We start from the raw sequence: 19,385 nt of genomic DNA, 5'->3' as shown, positions 1-19,385 counted from the left end.
CACACACACACACACACACACACACATCACCGCTACCACCAAACGTGTCTAGTGCAATATGTCAACAATGCACTGCTAAACACCCTATAGCATGCAAATCAACCTTCCCTACCTCCTTGCCCCCTGCCACACACACATGCTACTGCCATTACCTCTACACCAGAACTAGAAGAATTCTCTAGTCCAGCATACCAACAGTGCAAGAGGAAGTGTGAGGGGAAGACCCTCATAGCACTGGCACACGCCTCTGATGGAGGGAAGATTAATGGGCTCCATCTCCTTCCATGTGGAGCAGAGGAGCAGGGGACATAGTGAGCCCACATGTTATATACAGGCATGACAGGGGCTTGGAAGGCAACAGAATTAGAGATGGAGAATGGAAAACTGTTCAAGAGAAACAGAAATCTAGAGGAGAGTATAAACGTATCTTTTATTTGCCTGAAGCTTACTTACTCCCTCTGTAAGGGAGGGAGTAACCTAGGCCTAGGCCTAGAAGTTTCCAGCCTCCATACAATGTTATCTAGGCCTAGAATGTTTTCAGCCTCTGAGACTTGACGCTGAATAAGCTCACCCCTTCTTGGTTCTTTCTGAGCTCTGGCTGTTTGGTGGACTCCGCTGTTCTGGCTCAAGCTCTTCTCCAAGCTGACTGATTCAATCTTGCTCCTCTTGCTCAGCCTCCCCTGAATTGGTCTTCTTGTCCTCAAACTAACTCTAGCAATGTTCTAATCTTCTATCTCCTGCTCATTCTCTGGCTCATTCTGCCTTCACCTGTGTCTAGCTTGTTCTCTCTGCATCCTGTCTCTATGATTCTCCCAGTAAAACTGCCTCCTCCTCATCCTCCCCTCCCTCCTCCCCTTTCTCTCTCTTTGCACTGCCCCTTAAGTAGCTTCTTTTTTCCTCTCTCTTCTCCTGAGAGTCATATCCTGTCCTATCCAGATATTTCTCTGATTCATCATTTTGTCTGCCACTCAATTAGACATCACTTTCAAACATGGGGAATTCCTTCTACAAACTGACTTTACCTTCATTGTTTGGGGATTACAGGTGTGTACTAAGGGTGTGTCTGTATTCTAGCCAGAGGGATTAAAGGTGTGTGCTAAGGCTGAGCCACACCACAACTAGAAACAGCATTTTCCCCAGTAAATAACACAATCCCAGGGTTCACAGTGTGGTTAGATCTCCTGCAACAGGAGAGAACAGAGAGAAGAGGGCTTCGAGTTACCACTACTGCAATGCTTGCTTGTCTGATATGATCATTTTACAAAGAGAAACCGGTTTCCTTTGGCTTCTGTTGTAGAGATTCCTTTACATAATTAGCCACTTTGCATAACTGATCTCTTTGCCTAATTGGTTTCTGCTGATGCTGTTGCTTTGGGCAAGCCAGCATTTCATGTCAGAGTGCACCGCAGAACAGGACTGCTCATTTCACGGCTGAGAAGTGAGAAGGAGAAAAGAAAGATCCCAGGGTCCTCTTTAAGGGCATTTCATCTGTGACCTGAAGGGGCCCTGCTTGACCCCACACTCTTAAAAGTTCCACTACCTCTGACATACAGACGTTTGAGAGAACATTCTAGATCCAAACTAATTACTACTTCTATTGCGGGCACCTTATGATAGCCACTCTTCATGCTGTGAGAATAGAGGACAGCTTCACTCCAGCCCCACTGGTTTATGTCACCAGCGCAGAATGTGGCCGATCATTGCAGCGATGGCCCTCAGGGACTCACACCCTCCTCCATGCACACTTGTCTGCAGTGGATTTTACCATTTTTTTCCTCCTAGGAATTTGAATTGTGCTGTGCTCCTGTGACCCTAGACTAGCTCGCCATTTGCTGTGGCTAGAGAGTCCATGGAGATAGGACGTTCTGTGACAGTGATGTATGATTCTCAGGTCATTCATCTTTCATGCTGTCCTTGATGGAAGATTTCTGCCATTCCATCGGGGAGCCCCACCTCCCTTTCTTGAATGAGGGCCCAGGTGTCCAGTTTGCCTAGCCCAACCCATACCCAAGCATGTGGGTTGGTGTGAGTGTACCAGGGCACCTCGTACACTCGAGGTACGAGGTGTATAAAGTCGGTTCCTCACTCAATCACAGAGTGTCGAGGAATAATAAATTATAGTTAATTTAAACCACTAAACACTGGTATTGTGTTTGCATGTGTATGCATGTTCACAGGCCAGAGGCCAACCCCAGTGTCTTCTTTAGGGGATGTTCACCTTGCCTTTGGGGTTCTTCAACTAGGTCTCACTATCTCTGATTCCCCAGCACTGGCTTTATGGATGTGTGCCATTGTGTGTGTGCTTTCGTGTGTGTAATGGGGTTCACACTTGGGACTTCATGCTTACGAGGCGTGCTGCAGTTTACCAGCAGAGCCTTCTCTCCAGCCCCACTGCAGATCTTAGATGGACAGAGACAAACAAGTGGACCTTATGAGTAATGGATGCCTGTTTGCCTTGCGGTTTGTGTGTAGGGTGTCAGATCAAGAGTGAGAGAACCTGACTTCTCCCTCCTTCCCTTCTTGCAGCACTTCTCAGAGCTCCTGGATGAGTTTTCCCAGAACGTCTTGGGTCAGCTCCTGAATGACCCTTTTCTCTCAGAGAAGAGCGTGTCGATGGAGGTGGAGCCATCTCCAACATCACCGGCGCCTCTCATCCAGGCGGAACACAGCTACTCCCTGAGCGAGGAGCCCCGGTCGCAGTCACCATTCACCCATGCGGCTGCCAGCGACGGCTTCAATGACGGTAAAAGCTGAGAGAAAGAAACACTGGGGGCCTTGAACCTTTTGACTCTAGCTCTGTGTGTGGTGTGGGCTCTATTATTGTTAGCATCCACATTAGACACACACACACACACACACACACACACACACACACAGAGCTGCTACCAGGTAGGCCTGGTGCTGAGGTAAATGGCAAGAGGTACAGAATGAACTCTCCTGCGCTAGGCTAGGCTACATCTCCAGGATCTTACCGTCACTGAATCATAGTGCTCTCTTTAACCCTCGGTCTTGGGTAGCAGAGCAGCCAGCTGCAATCACGCTGGCCTCTTGGCTAATGATACCCTGCAGGGCGTGAAGCCAGTTATTTTAAGGAATCAATTATTTTCCTGACAAAGGATTTTTATGATTGTTTTCCTCTAGAGAAACTTTTCCAGCATTTCCCACTGACCCTACACTCCTGGTGAACATCACTGGACTGCCTTGGTTTCCCCTTTGCACCTATTCTTATCAGCAGCGCTGATGCTTGTCACTGCTGAAGATGCTCAAGTGCTCTGACCATTGCTCTATAAGCCTTTATCTGCTGTCTTTTCTGTCTGCTCAATTCTCCATGTATGTGTGCATTTATATACACACACACACACAAAATTGAACTATGTTTTATTTTTGTAGAGGGGTAGCCAGCTATTTTAAATACTTCCGAGTAGACTTTAAAGACCTTGTTCCCTATCGTCACTCCAGCAGCGATTTTTTTTCCCCGCACGGCCATGACACAGTGGTCAAAAACTGACCCCTTTGGGTTTTGCTCTGAGCCCCCTTCTGCCATGTCTTACACGTCATGTGTGGACGGCAGTGTCTTTTACAAGTCGCTCCCACATGACAGTTCCGTGTGCTTCTCTGTGGTTAAAGGCCAGTGCCGTGTCCATACACGTAAGGAAGGCGCAGCTCCTCCGGGGGCATTCATCACTAGCTCTACAATAATTCACTTCCCTCAGGACTCAGAAAGTCATGGGTGTGAAAATTCGGACTCTTCTCTAGGATACATTTTTTTTTTTTAATTTTTGAAGAGCCACACTAATCAATGTGAGGGAAGTGTGTTCTTAGAAGCTCAGTAAGAAGGGTGCTGTGAATCTGCACGTGGATCCTTTCCGGCCTGCTGGAGCTTCAACCAGATTCTCTGACTTTCCTTTTTCTGTGGAGAGTTTGGGAGCATTAGGAGTTAACCCTTTCCTGTAGTCTGTCGATTCTTCCCTCCTTAGGTCAGTAGGATGAAGTGTTTAACCTTCTGGGAGAGAAAGGAAAAGAGTTGAGCTAATTTGAGGACATTATAGTGTTTGGGGGTTAAAATGAGGTGTTTAAAAATCTCGGAGCAATGTCTGCCGCACAGCGTCTCAGCCAATCACGTTCTACTCCCAGTCCCCTCCCCCTCCTTCAACTTGTTCAGTTCATTTCAGGGATGCCCGAGATCAGATGCAGAACATGATCCTCATGAGGCTGGTACCCTTTTCTCCCCTTTTCCTAGTAACAACTTGTGTGTTGGTATAACAGTGGACAACAGAAGAGCTATTTGGAACTTATGAGTTACTTATTTCTCTAGTTTTCCATGTAAGATTGTCAGACCGTGGTTGATTGTACATAACTGAAACCATGGAAAGCAAATGACAGATAGTGGGGTGTTGCTGTGTCCCCATTCCTTACCACTTGTGTGCTGGCCAGCCCAAGGAAGTCAAGGTTTCAGGTTATATTCACGGAAACCCTGAGTTGGTTTTGTTGTTTTGTAAATGGACTTTAGCCTTGGATGAGTTACTGGACAAATGACTTAATATCTGTTCTACTCAACTTCACCATAGGCTCCTTCCATTCCCTTACCTGTATTCATCTCACAATTCTTTTGACCCCCTCTATCTCTAGTCCTCCTTCATTGTAGAATCACTCTCAGGGACTTTTGTATTGGCCAGTTATGTTGTGTAAGAAATACTCCTCCCAACAACATTAATGACTTAGAATGACCATTTATTCCCTCATGAGTTCCGTGCCTAAGTCTCCTCTGAAGTAATTCACTTGTGTGGTTTTGGTTCATAACTTACCATGAGATTGGATTCAGATGCTGGCTGAGATATTCCCAGGGTTAGATGCTCAACCCTAAAAGCTGCTATTTCCAGTAGCCAGCAAGTCACTGCTGGTGAATTGGTCATCCTTTCTGTGTGTGGGTCTCTCCGTATGGCTGCTGGCACAAGTGAGAGACCTCCTGTCAGTCACCTTTCCTGACAGAGCCAGGGAGGAGACTCAGCTGCTCACAGAGGAGGACAGCACTGATTCACCACAGTGGGAGGGTATTGCGCAGGAAGGCAGCTCAGAGGAGGTGCTGGTGCTGGAGGCCTCTTGGACACTAACACCCACACTGTGAGTTCTTTGTGTTCATGTTTGCCACACTATTTCTCCTTATTAACCAAGTAGCTCTCAAGTTTACCTTCCAGGCACTGAAGAAATAGAAAGAAAAAACTGTTGGTCTATTGCTCTCCCAGGATTTATCAGGAGGGGAGGATTACGAATGTACGTGACTGGTTATGGAATCTTGTAATGTGCTAGCCCTGGTGGAAGTGACATGTTCCGAGTTCATACACTTCCTACACATTCCGCATTCTGCATTCCCACTGACTGGCTCTGGGAGGGCCATTTAACCTTTCTAGCCCCACCTCCTTCCCTGTGTGTAAAGCTATGGTGAGAACGAGGTCTCCTGTTGTCCTTGAGGATTAAGTGTGATGATAGATTTCATCGCCTTCTAGGTTCTGGTTCTTCTTAGCTCTATAACAGTCACTATTTACAACCAAGATCTGCAAGAGGACAGCATCCTCAGGAAGACTTTGTAGAAGATTAAAAAAAAAACTTAAGAGTAATTTATTTATTTAGAGGGACATAAGTGTACATACACCGTGCATGTGTGGAGGTCAGGGGAAAATTTGCAGTTGGTTCTCTCTTTCCACCATGTCAGTTCCAGGGATGGAACACAGGTCATCAGGCTTCGCTGAAAGTGAAGCCATCTTCCTGGTCCTATGAAAAAAAGATCTCTCTATTTACCAGCCTGTGTTTAACAGTGAAATTTACTGGGTACTTAGCGGTCCAACTTACTAGTGGGTTATTTTCTTTTTGCTAGCTTCTTTTTTTTAATACAACAGCTAGATCCAGAGAACATGCCCCAGATTATCAGTTTTTCTTGTTTGCTCAATTATCCATGCAACTGATGGGTCTCTTTTACATTGTGAGCTGAGTGAGGGTGAGTCCATTCTGTGCCTGGCGGTTAGCACTGTGTTTGGGACTTTGAAGCTGCTCAGTGAACATTTATGCCATTGAATTGGGTAGCCAGTTGTTTAAGATGATGACACAAGAGGTGGAGCATCCACCGGACCCTCAGGGTAGAACCGTGGAGACCATTGCTCTGTTGGCTCATGGCCTCTCTGTACACACTGCCAAAGCAGGATTTCACCAGTGTTAGCTCCTAGCTAACAGCAACTGTCCTTTACAGGATCCGAGATGATGCCAAAGAGCAGCAGTAGGTGTGTTGTTAATGCTTTATGCTTCATTTTCAGATTAATTTCACATCTCATTTTTAGTTCCTTACCTTATAATTGTCAATCAGTGAGCTATGGAAAATAGAAAAGACAAGGAGCTTCCTGGGAAGGGAGAGAAGCTGACATTTGAATGGGAATAGATAGGTGACATGAACAGAGACCAGCGGAGGAGCTTGGAAGAACCAGGCATATGTGTCTCACACTTTGCTGTGCAGAGCACACAGGTTGGGGATGGTTCATCAACACACAAGCCTAATGAAAGTTCAGTAGACTAACTTTGCTTCAGTTCGGCATGTTGGCTGCACACTTACTGTGTGCCAGACTCTAACTTAGATACTTATGAACCAAGTAATAAAAAGTACACCCTGCCTTGAGGAACTCAATACTCTATAAGGCAGAACTGGAGTAGTGTTCCAAGAGGAAATTAAACTGTAGGAGTTTCCCGGAGAGAGCGAGCCAGCGAGCGAGCGAGCACGCCCATCGAGGGGTCAGGAAGAACTGCCTGAAAGAAGCAGGATTTCAGCTGGGCGTGACTCCCTGCCTGGAGTCAGCCCCTCGAGCTTTCTCAAGGGCCACAGATGGAGAGCAGAGAGCCGGGACTCTGGTGCTTTGAAAACAAGATCCCTGGTGAAAAGACTGTCACAGGACAGATTTCCAGTGGTTCCGGGTTCCTTCCGCGTCCAGTCATTAGTTGTCTTCCTGTGTCTGCGTCTGCGACTGCGTTCATTGTTGTCTTCACTTTGTCCTCCACTGCTGAAATTTATTCCTCCCCGTGGTCTTTTCTTGTGCCGACACTTATTGTTGTAGTTTTTAATTGACTGATTGATTCTTTCAATTACAGAACTTCTGCTTGGTTCATTTCCAGCGTGCCAATTTCCTTGATTACTTTTTTCCTGTCTCTGGACTTCCTCTCCCGGATGACTCTTTTGCTCACTTTGGAGACTGTCTTGTGAGGATTTAGACTTCTTTAGTGCATCTACTTACTTAAGTCATCTGTCTAGTCATTAATTCTTGTAAAACGAAGGACTATGAATTCAACACGGTCATTTCAGCCGTCTTGGTAATTTGGGGTTTTATTATGGGTTGTTTGTAGTTTGGGAATGAGTCATGGAGGAGACAGCCCTTTGGGGGACTCCAGAAAGCAAAAGAACCAAATAAAATTAGGCGGGGGGGAAGGAGTTAAACTAGGAAACACAGACACACAGACAGCCTTACATTCTCTCAAGGCACCACAAAGAGGCACAAAGATTACAGACAAACAGCCTCCTTCCATAGAGCCACTGGCCCGTTTGTGTTCTCTTTGACTTACATGCAGCCTAAAGGAATCTCAAGTGCCCACAAGCTAAGTCTCAGAATGGGGAGAACAGTCAGCAGATCTTGTTGAGGAGGGCTTTCCTGTCATAAAACCAAAGAATACACTGCTGGGTCCCCACAAATGCCACCTAGTTCTATTTGTAGCTCTCACGTTGTGACAGGCTAGTCCCCTCATTTGCTGAAAAGAAGCAGATGGAGTTCCGATGGATTTTGCAAAGGGCATTCAGACTACAGTCCATCTTCATGGAAGTTCTGGTGAATTCCTTTCCTGTATATAACCAGGAGATGATGCATACGGGATAGGAATTGTTTGAGATGTTTGACAGCAAGGGCGTGAGTGAATGGAAAGAAGGGTGAGCTTGTCCAGCACAGCCTCGCCTGGGTCTTAGCTGCAGTCACGTTTCTGAGTTTTGAGAATGAGCAAGTGTTTGGTAACTATTATTTTATTCTCTTGAACCATGCCTTATATCTCTCCAAAGGAAGACTCAGTCCCCCCAGGTCCAAGCATTCAGGGCAGATGACCACCTTGGTAAAGTACGACTTCTGTTTAGGCAACACGAAGATGTGTAGTGTTTAAGAATAGCCATTTGCGCCACTGAGACCTCTTCATAAGCAGTAGCTGAACTAGTACTAGGAGCCCTCACCTCTAGTCGTGGATAGTGAGCGTCTCCCTGTTCTTGGGAAAGCAGGTATTTCAGCTCCTCCGGTCCAGTAATACTTAGAGCAAACTCTGTTCTTCTGTAATTGCTTCTCAGCTAGAAAGTAGCACTTGCACACACAGCTAAATAGAGACTTGGTTTAGAATGCGTCTCCTGCTTATTCACCTCCTTCTCCTCTGCCTGCCGTAACCCTTCTATCTTCCCTTCCCATCCCTCCCTTCTTTCTCCTCCCATAATCCTTCTCTCTGCCTTCCCTGTTCCTCTTCACGTCCCTTTACCCCCACACCCCACACCCCACTCCCGAGTCCCAGGGCTATCATACAGAGCAAATGGGTGTTTGTATCCTGTCAAGTAGACTCTGGATTCCTAAACCTGTTTACAAAATGTGGGGCTATCTACATTTGCTAACCTTACTGGTAAGAGGTATTATAACTTTCTGTAGTTTATTTGCTTATGTATTTATTATGTGCACACCCATGTTTGTGCATATGTGTGTGTCCATGCAAGGGTATGCACACGTAGATGGTCCACACATGCTGAGGTGGAAGTTAGTTTTCTCCTTCCACTCTGTGGGTTCTGGGGATCAAACCCAGGTCCATTGAGCTTAGCTGCAAGTGACCTTAGCCCGCTGAGCCATGCTGTGGGCTTCCGTAGCTTTCCTTAGTTTCACAAAAGATCCTATACCTCAAAGTGAAAAGCTAAGAATCCCTGGTCTAATTCATCCCAGAACTCACCCACTTGAAAGCTGACTAACTGGAAACTTCTCTGAAACACTGGAGCCACAGAGCTTCGTGGGGCTCAGCCCCTAGCAGTGGCCAAGCCCAGGAATGTGGCTGCCCTTCACGGCCAGTGGGGTCAGTCTCCACCCCGTTCGGCCACCTCTTCTCAGGGTGCAGGCTGGTGACGGGTGCAGGCTGGTGACAAGATGCTGAGGGTCCTGCATGTTCAGCCAACAATGTAAAATGGAGAAAAAAGGAGAGAAATGAAGAGGCTGACAGAAATCTCCCAGTAAAACGTTCCTGTATATGCTTCTGACCTGAGGTATAAAGGCTTATGTTGGAAAGAGCAAACCTCGAAGGTCGCTCCAGGGAGCTCATCACCTGCTCATTAGTGCCAGTTGGGGGTCACGCTCCATCAATCAAGTTGGGACGTTGGGTATTTTACTCAATTTTCTGTCGTGATAGCAGATACTTGGTGTAGTTGCCGCCTAAGGAAAGGCGTTCTGTCGGACACGTCCGACGCTCCAGGGTGTCTTTGGTGGCTGATGGAGTTCTTGGTGAAACACCACTCCACCGTGGAAGTTCATGGTGGGGCAAAGCTGCTCACCTTGGGCCCAGAAAGTAAAAAAGAGAAAGATGATGAGACTGAGTCCCATAATCCCCTTGAAGGACATAGACTCACCGACTCCAAACCTCCTGCCAGGCTGCACCTGGTTTCACCACCTTCCAGTGGTGCCGGCCTGGGCACGAGAGCATTTGCACCCTGGGAGATGCTTGTAACCCACCCCATAGCTGGGCTTCCTGAACATTTTCCACGCATGAAATCTCTTTACTCAAGAAGATTCTGTGTGACCCTTGGGTATATAGGCATATGAAATAGGTGTACATAGCAGATATTTGCTATAACAAATAATAAATGGATTTTAGAGCCGTTCTCCAGCATACATGTAATTTTACCATTTGTGGAAGACAGAAGCCAACACACAGTTCAGCGGATGGCCGCACTGATTTTATATACAGCATTAATCTTGGACAAGTATTGGATACTACAGGGTCCAGTGTGTCTTCGGTGTTTTCTGAGTGGATTAACAGTTTGGTTTTAGAATTATCAGAGCTGGGAATGCTGTTTTGTATGAATATGTACCACAGCACGGCAAGAGGCATTTAGGGCCTTTTCAGAAGCTGTTGGAAACTGTGACCTCATCCTGAGTCAGATTCATCTAACTTTTTTTTTTTTTAAATAAAACTTAAGTCAGAAACTCCAACAGCAATTTTTAAAATCAAGAGTTCTGACACGGTAGACTCCAAAGGCATACTAATTTCATACTTACACGCTGAAGCATGATATCCAAAATGATATCATTTTAGAATGATACTAAAAGTCTTTGGTTTCGATAATTAAACTATTCCACTTCTGTAAAAGCAGGAAATGTTGTATGGACTCTGTATGTTGTATGGACTCCATTGTAGGGACACAGCAGTCCTGAGGGGTGATCTGAGGGGTTTGGGCTTCGGTAGCTATCGGTGCATAGTGTGGCAGTCGGCGCGTGGTGTGGCAGTCGGCGCGTGGTGTGGCAGTCCGTACAGTGCAATGAGTTCAGAGCCAAAGCCATAGTAACGCTGCCCAGTGCAAGCCTGGCGAGCTCTGCCGGAACCCCCTCTGATACAGTACAGGTTTGATTTTGGATTAATTTCTGTCTGTTGCGTGTTCAGAAGCCTTTTCCTGAGACCCGACTAGCCATGAGTCCCACATTCAGATGTGTGGCTTGCAGCCAAAGGTTCTGCAAAGTGTACCGCAAGGTGTAGTTTACTTTATTCTTTTATTTCAGTGTTTCTCCCAAGAAGAACCTCGATAGTGCTAGCCTGGAGCATGAAGAGAGAGCTTGACATGGCCTCCATCCTCTGAGGTTGTATAAGAATAGGGCTTCCATAAAATATCTGCCGGCTAATCAAAAGTGATGGATAATGCATGTGTGCCAAGGTAACTTATGTAGGCTGGGTCGAGAGAAAAACTACAGGGCATCGAAGAGATGGCGCAGTGGTTAGGGTGCGTACTGCTCTAGAAGAGGTCAGGAGTCTGGTTCCTAGCATTTGTATCCACTGGCTGTCTCACAACTACTTGTAAATCCCAGCTCCGTGGGATCAGGCACCCTCTTCTGGCGTCCATGGGTACTGCATTCATGTGCACATACCTACTGCCCTAGTACACACACACACACACACACACACACACACACATGCACACAAAACAATTTTTAAAGTAATAATAAAAAAATAAATTTAAAATCTGTCCATATAAAAATAAATAGCCTGTCTTTACAGACCGTTGCTGTTCCAGGTCTATAGAGCATAGATAGACGAATGGATCCACTGGGGCTTCTGAGGCTTACCGGAGCAAGCTGGGTGGGCGGAGCTGGAGCGAGCTGGGTGGGCTAAGTATTAAGTGTTTGGAGCTGCTTTCACAGTTGCAAAGGAAGGCAAGTCCTCGGCGAGTCAGCTGTTGCCGTAGGGAAGTCACAGGGCATGCATGAGACAAGCGGCAGGAGGAGAAGGACCTTGGCATGGCTGGGAAGCAGGCTTGGTGCGATGAGGATGGCGGTTGTTGGAGAGTCAAAGGAGAGACTTCGAGAGCAGGGAAGGGTGCCCCAGACAGCTGCCCGCAGAGAGGCAGGAAGCCGTGCTACGCAGATGTCACAGAGAGGCTGATTTTTGAAATGAGTAGAGAACTAGGCAGCAGGATCCACACAGGGCTGTGTGTGTAAGGCTGACTCATAGGTGACTTAGCTCTGTAGCCTTAGAGGGATCTTGGTGTTGACGTGTTCTCAGGAAGTGGGGCCCAGAAAAGGAAGAGGCACCGAGAGGAGATAAATAGGTAATCACATTTCCTTTGAGCTGGTGTGCAGAGCAGCAGTGTGCGTCATCCCAGAGTGTACCGGTAAAAAGCGATTGCACTTTCCTCCTCTGCTTCTGTGAGTGGGCCGATGGAAGGACCCGCTTGTGTTAGGGCCAGGACATTGCTTCCCTTAAAACAGTCAAATAGGGATCCCACTGCCTAACCATCGCAATCTAGAATGGTATAAAACAGCAAAGTTGACAACCATCTATCGGATAAAGCCACTTCGATTTATTCACGAGTAACAGCTCTCTGTCTCTGATGAAGAAACATAAACTGTATGTGACAGATTTGTGTATATATGTGTACTGAATCAGTCTTTCCAAATCAGTCCGCTCTTCCGTGGATATTTATGTGGTTCCTGCTCAAAACACCCCAGCCTGCAGGAGAAATCATGAGTTTAAAAGCAATCTTGACCCCCAATCAAGTACCTCATGGATCTATAGAGTCATGTTAGGAGTCTGGGCTCTGCCCGAATTACGAATGACTTGATCCTGGGCGAGCTGTGTCCGTCTTCTGTCTGACCTTCCAGATCCTTAAAATGAAAACATAATACTTATGCACTGCGTTGCTGGAGGGATTCTCTGAGTTCATGTTTATGGAGCACTTAGAACAGTGCCTGTCACTCTGCAAGCACCGTTATGGTTCTTCTGTGGACTGCTCCATATTTAAGTATATAATTTACCGAGTGCCTGTGACGGGAGTGGCAGGAGCCGGGGAGAGCTTCTATACACAGAGCATGGAAAGAACACAGACAGGCAGAGATTGTGTTGGTCTCAGAGGTCCATCCAGTACAGCCTGGCGCCTGCCAAAGACCAAGGACAACACGCTTCAGCTATTACGAGTTGGTTTCACATGATGTTTCTTCATATCAGAAACGTCGGTTTGGTCGTCTGTAGTATAGGAGTGATCCAATTTTATTTTTTTCTCTGCGAACATCTGGGCTCAAAAAATGTCATTTATTAAAATGTATACATCTAGGCCAGACCTGTATTGAAGCATTGCTCCCTTGGAGAGCGATGTGTGCAGGTGACCGTGAGCCCAGAGTATGGGACTCATTTCTCCTGGATGTGCAGAATCTTTTATGAGTCCCAGGTCTGCTGAGTACCAGCTGCACACTTTGCAGTGAGATTTTTAATCTTGCAGGGGTTTTTTTTTGTTTTGTTTTTCAAATGGGAGCAATGGCTGTGGTTATGTTTAGGACTGCGTTAATATTTCCAAAGTACTTAGAACAGAATCCAGCCCTTAGCAAACACTGATGGCGCTGCTGCTTTCTGTCACGGCTACAGCTTCACTGTCCTAATTCATATCAGGGCACCATGGGTACCATGGGCAGACAGCCGCTGGCTCCCATGCAGAGGGCCACAGCTTTCACTATTCTGACCATGTTCCGCTGAGTTCTTGTCCCACAGCCTCCTGCCTTCCAGAACGCAGTCTTAGAATTGTTGAAGGATATTATTATCCCTTCTATATTAGTCTAAGTCTTACACCTCCAGGCACATGGCACTTGGGTGTGGTTCCCACGGAGGCCGGGATCCTGCAGGCCGTCAGGTGGGTACTGAACAATGGCCTTCTGGAAGAATGGTGCTCTTAATCACCAAGCCATCTCTCCAGGCAAGGGGATTTTATGTGGAAAAAAAGTAAGATCTGTCAATTTTTTAAAACATGTTCAAAGAACAAATAAAATGAAGGTTTAGAGGAGGCATAAGAAACTAAGATACTTTCTTCAATTTATATATATACTATTTGGATGATAATGTGGATACTTTGGATGATAAACTGAATAATATATACATACTATTTGGATAAGATAGGGCTGTTTTGTCACGTAGATGATATTGTAACCAAGTAATTTCACTTAACAATGGATGCTTACTTCTGTGTTGTGTGTATGTGTGGATGCGCACATGCGTGCTCATGTGTTTATAAAATACACGACTGAGTTCAGGTTTGATCTTTTCCCACTGTAGTTGCCTGGCTGTGCATGTGGAAATGTTTAGGGCTGTACTCCCCACGCCGACCTTTCCTTGGCTTTAAGCAGATCTGTGCTTTTGCTCTCCAAGGCCACCTGATGTTTCTGTCTGTTTAGCATCTGTGATGTTGACGGTTGCTCGATTCTGAGCTCAGGTATGCAGGACGTGCCTCCTGTCATGAGACAGTGGCTTCTTTTCATCTTCGCTGACAGTCAAAGGGTGTTGCTGAGAAGATGCAGCTTTGGAATTTGACCTTTGAGGGGAAGCTGTGTAAATAAATTGTGATGCTACAGGGGGTACTTATCTTTCAGAATATACACTATTAAAATTAGGAGAGGGTGTCTTTCATCTGAAGAGACACACAAAAGGTACATAGATACAATTCAGAAGAACACTTTTTCATTTAAAGACTAAATCACAGAATTTATAAAAGTTAGACATTATAGTATTTCATGTACTTAGTTCCCCTGTCTCTGTTTAACTAATTACACAAACGAGGAGCTTCTATTTCTAAGCCTCAGTGGCCCTATAGACGTGCTTTGCCAATAAAATTCAGCTGCAGAACTAAGGCCCTGGGCAAGTGGCAGAGGGCGCTCCTTTCCTCATTCTACCTTTTGTTGACTTTCTACCTTACAGGTGACATTTGCCATTTTGTTTTCTCTGACTTGATATTTATTTCCCTTGGTGACAGAATATAGGCCAACAGCCAAGAGTTAGGATGCAAGCTGTCTTCTCTTGTTTCCCACAATGGAATGCTGGTCTCATCAAACTTCTTATCAACTGCACTTCTTTAATCTGAAACCAGTTTTTTCATGATGTATCTGGCGGGTCCGATTGGCCAGTCTATAGATACTTATGTATTTTTATTAATCAACCTTGCTCGAGTCAGAGGGCAACTTTTGGGAGTTGGTTCTCTCTGTCCACAGTCACGTAAGTCCCAGGCATTGACCTCAGGTCATCAAGCTTGTAAGGCAAGTTCTCTAACCTGTTCATCCATCTCACCAGCCCCTGCTCATGTTTATTGACATAATCTCCAGTTGATAACTTAGAGGAATTATTCTGAAAATCAATGCAGTTATTCCATTGCAATAGATTCTGGTGTCTTAATACCAACCATATTGTATTAGCTAGCTGTGCTGTATAAGAAACCATCCGAAACCGATATTCTTTTATGTTTTGTGTATTTGTGGGGGCAATGTCTATTCCAGGGTGGCGTCAGATTTAGTTTATAGTCAAGGATGATTTTGAACATCGGATCTTCTTGCCTTTACCTCCTGAGTTTGAACACCCGGATTGCCGGTATTTGTGTGGTACTAGGGATCAAACCTGGAGCTCTGCATATACTAAGTGAACACTCCGCTGATTACATGACGTGCCCAGCTCTTAAGGTCAGTGCTTGAAGTGGCAGTCACTTTATTACTAGAGCTCTTGCATCTACCGCTGGGGATTGGCTGGTTGTAAGTGTCAGATAAGTGGCTGCTAATTCCGGCTACATTCCTTCCTGTCCCTAAGGCTAGCAGGGTGAGGAGGCTCGCCTCAGCTTATCTTGCTGTGCCTTTGATATACATGTCTGTGATCCTTCCTCTGGGATCCAGAGACTGACTAGCCTAGCACATCCTTCTTCTGTGACAGTAAAACTGTGAGAACAAGAAGCCCATCTTGGCCAACACATTTCACGATTCTATGATGTTGAGAAGCTAACGTGCACTGCTGAGGGTAAGTAACGTGGCCAAGCCGGAGGCGCTGGGAGCTCCCACAGCAAAAGGCACGGTATAGTTTGAATAGACTAAGACTCACCTAGGAAAGGATCCTCTGGATGTGCTTGTGAGGAATAGTATATGGCCAATTCAGGTAAAAATACTCCACTAAACATGGGCGGCACGGTCCCCCACAGCGCTGGGGTCCTGGACTACCTAAGGAGAGAGCTAGCTGAGTACAGTGCATGATGTACTAGTGCTGAGTATGGTGTGCTCATGTACCTCACACTCTAACCACCATACTTTCCCATCCGTGACAGGCTTCCCTCAAACCGTAGCTGTCTCTTAAGTTGCTTGTGTCAGGATATTCTGTCACAGCAGTAACAAGTCACACAAGCACACAGAGAGGAAGGTGATCAGAGTCAGCAATGGGCCCTTTCAGCCCTCACAGCATCCAGGCACTAACTGCCATCCCCAAGCCACAGAGGAGGCAGAGGCAGGGCCATGGCTGTGTGTGACAACTGGCAGTTATATTAACAGTTTCTGGCACAGGCTTTTAGAAATACTATAAAATGTTAAAGACTAAGGAACAGTCACAGCGTTCTGATGATTGTCCTGATTGACCTGCTTCCTCTGTCTCTTTTCTTCATCAATAGTATATTATTATGCCAAGGCCTTCCCTAAGATATCACGGAGCTCTCGTTTGTCATTGAAAAGGCTTTGTGCGTATACTGTGGATGCCTGTGTAAATATTCCGCTGTATAGATAGATCTGTTCATCTTGCTCTCCTCCTGCGTGGACTGCTGTTTCTGTGTTTGTAAGCCAGAGTGCAGAGGGCTTATTTATATGTATGTATACATCTTCACCTGTTTCCTTCACGAATGCTGGGAGGCATGAAGCGGCCTGGGGTCTGACCTCCAGTGGCAATGGAGGAGACTTAGATTCGGGCTCCTTGTCTATCAAAATGACACATTTGAGCCTGGAGCTTCATTTTAACTCAAGACATCTTCAAGCTGGAGAACCACATCGCAGTACTGGGCCGGAAGCAGGAAGGTGACACCAGTTGCTTCCGTCATCTATGCTTGGGGACTTTTCACCTGGAAGACTTCTGTAGTCTTCAAGAGAGTCAGCTTCCTTTCGGTTACCATTGCTTGCTCTCTGGGCGCTGCTTGCGAGACGGCAGTGATTTGGTTTTTCGCTAGGATCAGGGGCCGAGCATGAAGAGCAAACACTGTTCTTTCCCGTTTCCTGCCTGCTCTTGGCTCTTGAGAATGGTTTCGTTCAACCAGAAGAACCTGTTTCATCTTCCGGTTGGGCTTCGAGCTCCAGTGCAACCTTCTACACTGATTTTTTCCCATCATGTGTATTGTGGGTTAAACTGGATCACAGTCGCTTTGACTGTAACAGCAGGACATGCAACCTTATGTCACAATTTACTGGTCACAGCATGAGGCTGTTTTCCCAGAGGTGTTCCTTCCTCTTCAGTGTGTTAGACCCAGGGCTAAATGTCTTCTTCCTGTATCCCTTCTAGCCTCTGCAGCTGACAAGCAGTACTCAGTCTGGGCTCTGAGTGTAATTTCTACACACAGAAGCTTTGGCATCTCACTGCTGAGGGAGGAAATGGATGTGCACCCTCTCTCTGCCCCCATCTCTGTCCTGCCCTACATGATCTTCACCCTCTCTCTGCTCTCCCTCCCTTCCCCATTCCGTCCTAGCCCGTCTTCCCGTGCCTTCCTCACTATGGATGCTCTTAGAGTTCTGAGCCTCCTCCTGGCCTGTGGTTCAGTTGTTTCTATAAGCTGAGCAGAGCAGGGCGCCCATCTGGCCAGCAGAAGTTCGTGTCAAGTGCAGAGTGGTGTCCTTCCTCTGGCAGCCATTAAAAGGTCCCTTTGTTCCCCGCCAGCCCCTCCTGGTCCAGGATGTCGCCCACAGCCTGTGATGGAAATCCCCCCCATCACAGCAGACACTCAGCAGTTTGTGGGGCTCGCTCTGAAAGCTGACTGCCACCTTGTGAGAGGGAGCCTGGCCTTCTCTGTGCTCAAAGGAAGCAGTTTACGGGGGTTCGCGTTTATCTTTGTGAGCTTTTGCCATGCCTTCCCTCCACAGCTTTTCCGTATGATGTTTTTCAAGTACCTTTTCTTTTAAATAAGGAAATTGGAGTCATATTCTTGAGTCTGTGCTCACAGTGGGAACTGCTTTGCATCCCTGAACCGTTATGGGTCACCCAGCAGGCGGGGCTTGTTTTCAAATAGCAGAGAACACATGTGCTTTGTGGTTGCCGCCCGTCTTGGTAAAGCTGGTGTCCAGTGAGGGCTGGACTGCCTGCTCCTCTTCCTCTACATGTTCCCTTGGCTCTCCCTTCCTGCCCCACCCTTCGTTCCTGCAGGCCTGGGCTGAGTACTGGGCTCTGAAGCAGTTTGGTGTGGTTTAGGCTCCAGGGCAGTGTAGGTCCAGTGACTGAGGAGCCCTCGCTGCTGTCTCCAGCTTGCTGCCTAGCAGCTGTCTTCCCTCCCCAGGCTAAAGCCTTGGTAACAAGACAGAACCCAGGTGAACCCGGGCTCACCAAGACTCCACCCTCCTCCCTAGATGGAGAGAGAGAGAGAGAGAGAGAGAGAGAGAGAGAGAGAGAGAGAGAGAGAGAAGGGGAGAAAACAAATGGTTATGGAGAAATCTGTCTCTTTCTCTTTCTTATTTTTGACTATACTTATTATTAAATAGATAGCATATTTACTTGGTGTCAAAACCAAAAAGTATAGCATATCAACATTTTGGGGGAGGTTTGTCATTGTTGTTATTTTGTTCATTCAAAACAGGGTTTCTCAGTGTAGCTCTGTCTGTCCTGGGACTGACTCTGTAGACCAGGCTGGCCCTGAATTCAGGGGTTCGCCTGCCTCTGCCTCCTGAGTGCTGAGATTAAAGGATTGCGCCACTCCTGCCCTGCTCATGTTTAAAACCCTTTAAAACACACTTAAAAACCTTTCCTCCCGTCTTACTCTCCACCTGCTCAGCTGCCATCTTGATATGCACAGAAACCCTGAACCTAGCTGTTGTTCCTTTACTGTGATAAAACACCATGAAGAAAAGGGCTACTGGGACTTACGGTTCCAGAGATCAGAGTCCGTCCTGGCGTAGAATCACAGCAGCAGGGGCAGCGGAGAGCTGAAAGCACACATCTTGAGCAGTAGGCAGGAAGACAGTGAGTGCCCTGGAAATGGTGTGCGATTTTGAAACCTCAATGTCACATCTTCCCCCAAGTCCCCTGGGGGCAGACATCTTCCAGCAAGGCCACAGCTCCTTAGCCCCAAGCAGTTCTACCAACTGGAAATCAAGTATTCAAACGTGCTAGCCTGTGGAGGGCATTCTCACTCAAACCACTGTCTGCTTCTGTCTGTTCTGTAGACTTCCAGCTCTTCTTCCTTCCGGCCCTTCTTCCTTCCTTCCGGCCCTTCTTCAGGCTGATCATGCCCAGGCGCACCTCAACAGAAGCTTCTGGGTGTTGCATTGCTTGTCCGTGTGTCTCTACTCCAGGCACCCACCTCTCCCTTTAGTCTCTTCTCCGTAGTCTTGGAGCTTGGGGTCCAGCAGTGGTCAGTGGTCACATGACTCGCTTATACCTGGTGCCCCAATGTGCTCACGTGTGGCTTGTCCTTTTCCCACAGAGGAGGTGGAGAGTGAGAAATGGTACCTGTCGACAGAGTTTCCTTCAGCCACCATCAAGACAGAGCCAATCACAGAGGAGCAGCCCCCGGGACTTGTCCCTTCTGTCACTCTGACCATCACAGCCATTTCCACTCCTTTTGAAAAAGAAGAGTCCCCTCTGGATATGAATGCTGGGGTATATCC

The 19,385-nt window shown here is 46.8% G+C and overlaps 1 protein-coding gene and 1 long non-coding RNA gene across 5 annotated transcripts in view; one reads left to right on the top strand and one right to left on the bottom strand.

The window, feature by feature from the left end:
- Creb3l2 (cAMP responsive element binding protein 3 like 2) overlaps nucleotides 1–19,385 on the top strand; it is a 116,196-nt gene that overhangs the window by 62,551 nt on the left and 34,260 nt on the right. For all 3 annotated transcript variants that reach the window (XM_052173452.1, XM_052173451.1, XM_052173454.1), the window contains exons 2-3: nucleotides 2,527–2,743; nucleotides 19,202–19,377. In XM_052173452.1, coding sequence (XP_052029412.1) covers nucleotides 2,527–2,743; nucleotides 19,202–19,377 — 393 coding nt within the window. The remainder of the gene's footprint in view (nucleotides 1–2,526; nucleotides 2,744–19,201; nucleotides 19,378–19,385) is intronic.
- On the bottom strand, nucleotides 8,559–11,810 carry LOC127678478 (uncharacterized). Of its 2 annotated transcripts, none has more exons than XR_007976570.1 (3): nucleotides 11,370–11,810; nucleotides 9,361–9,586; nucleotides 8,559–9,197 (listed from the first exon to the last, which is right to left on the bottom strand). It is a non-coding gene; the product is annotated as an uncharacterized LOC127678478 (long non-coding RNA). The 2 variants fall into 2 exon arrangements; XR_007976571.1 differs by lacking the exon at nucleotides 11,370–11,810 and adding an exon at nucleotides 10,311–11,206.

The sequence above is a fragment of the Apodemus sylvaticus genome, chromosome 2 (assembly GCF_947179515.1).
Source record: "Apodemus sylvaticus chromosome 2, mApoSyl1.1, whole genome shotgun sequence".
Classification (NCBI taxonomy): domain Eukaryota; kingdom Metazoa; phylum Chordata; class Mammalia; order Rodentia; family Muridae; genus Apodemus; species Apodemus sylvaticus.
The sequence above is the reverse complement of the archived record's forward strand: the minus strand, read 5'-3'. Positions and strand labels throughout refer to the sequence as shown.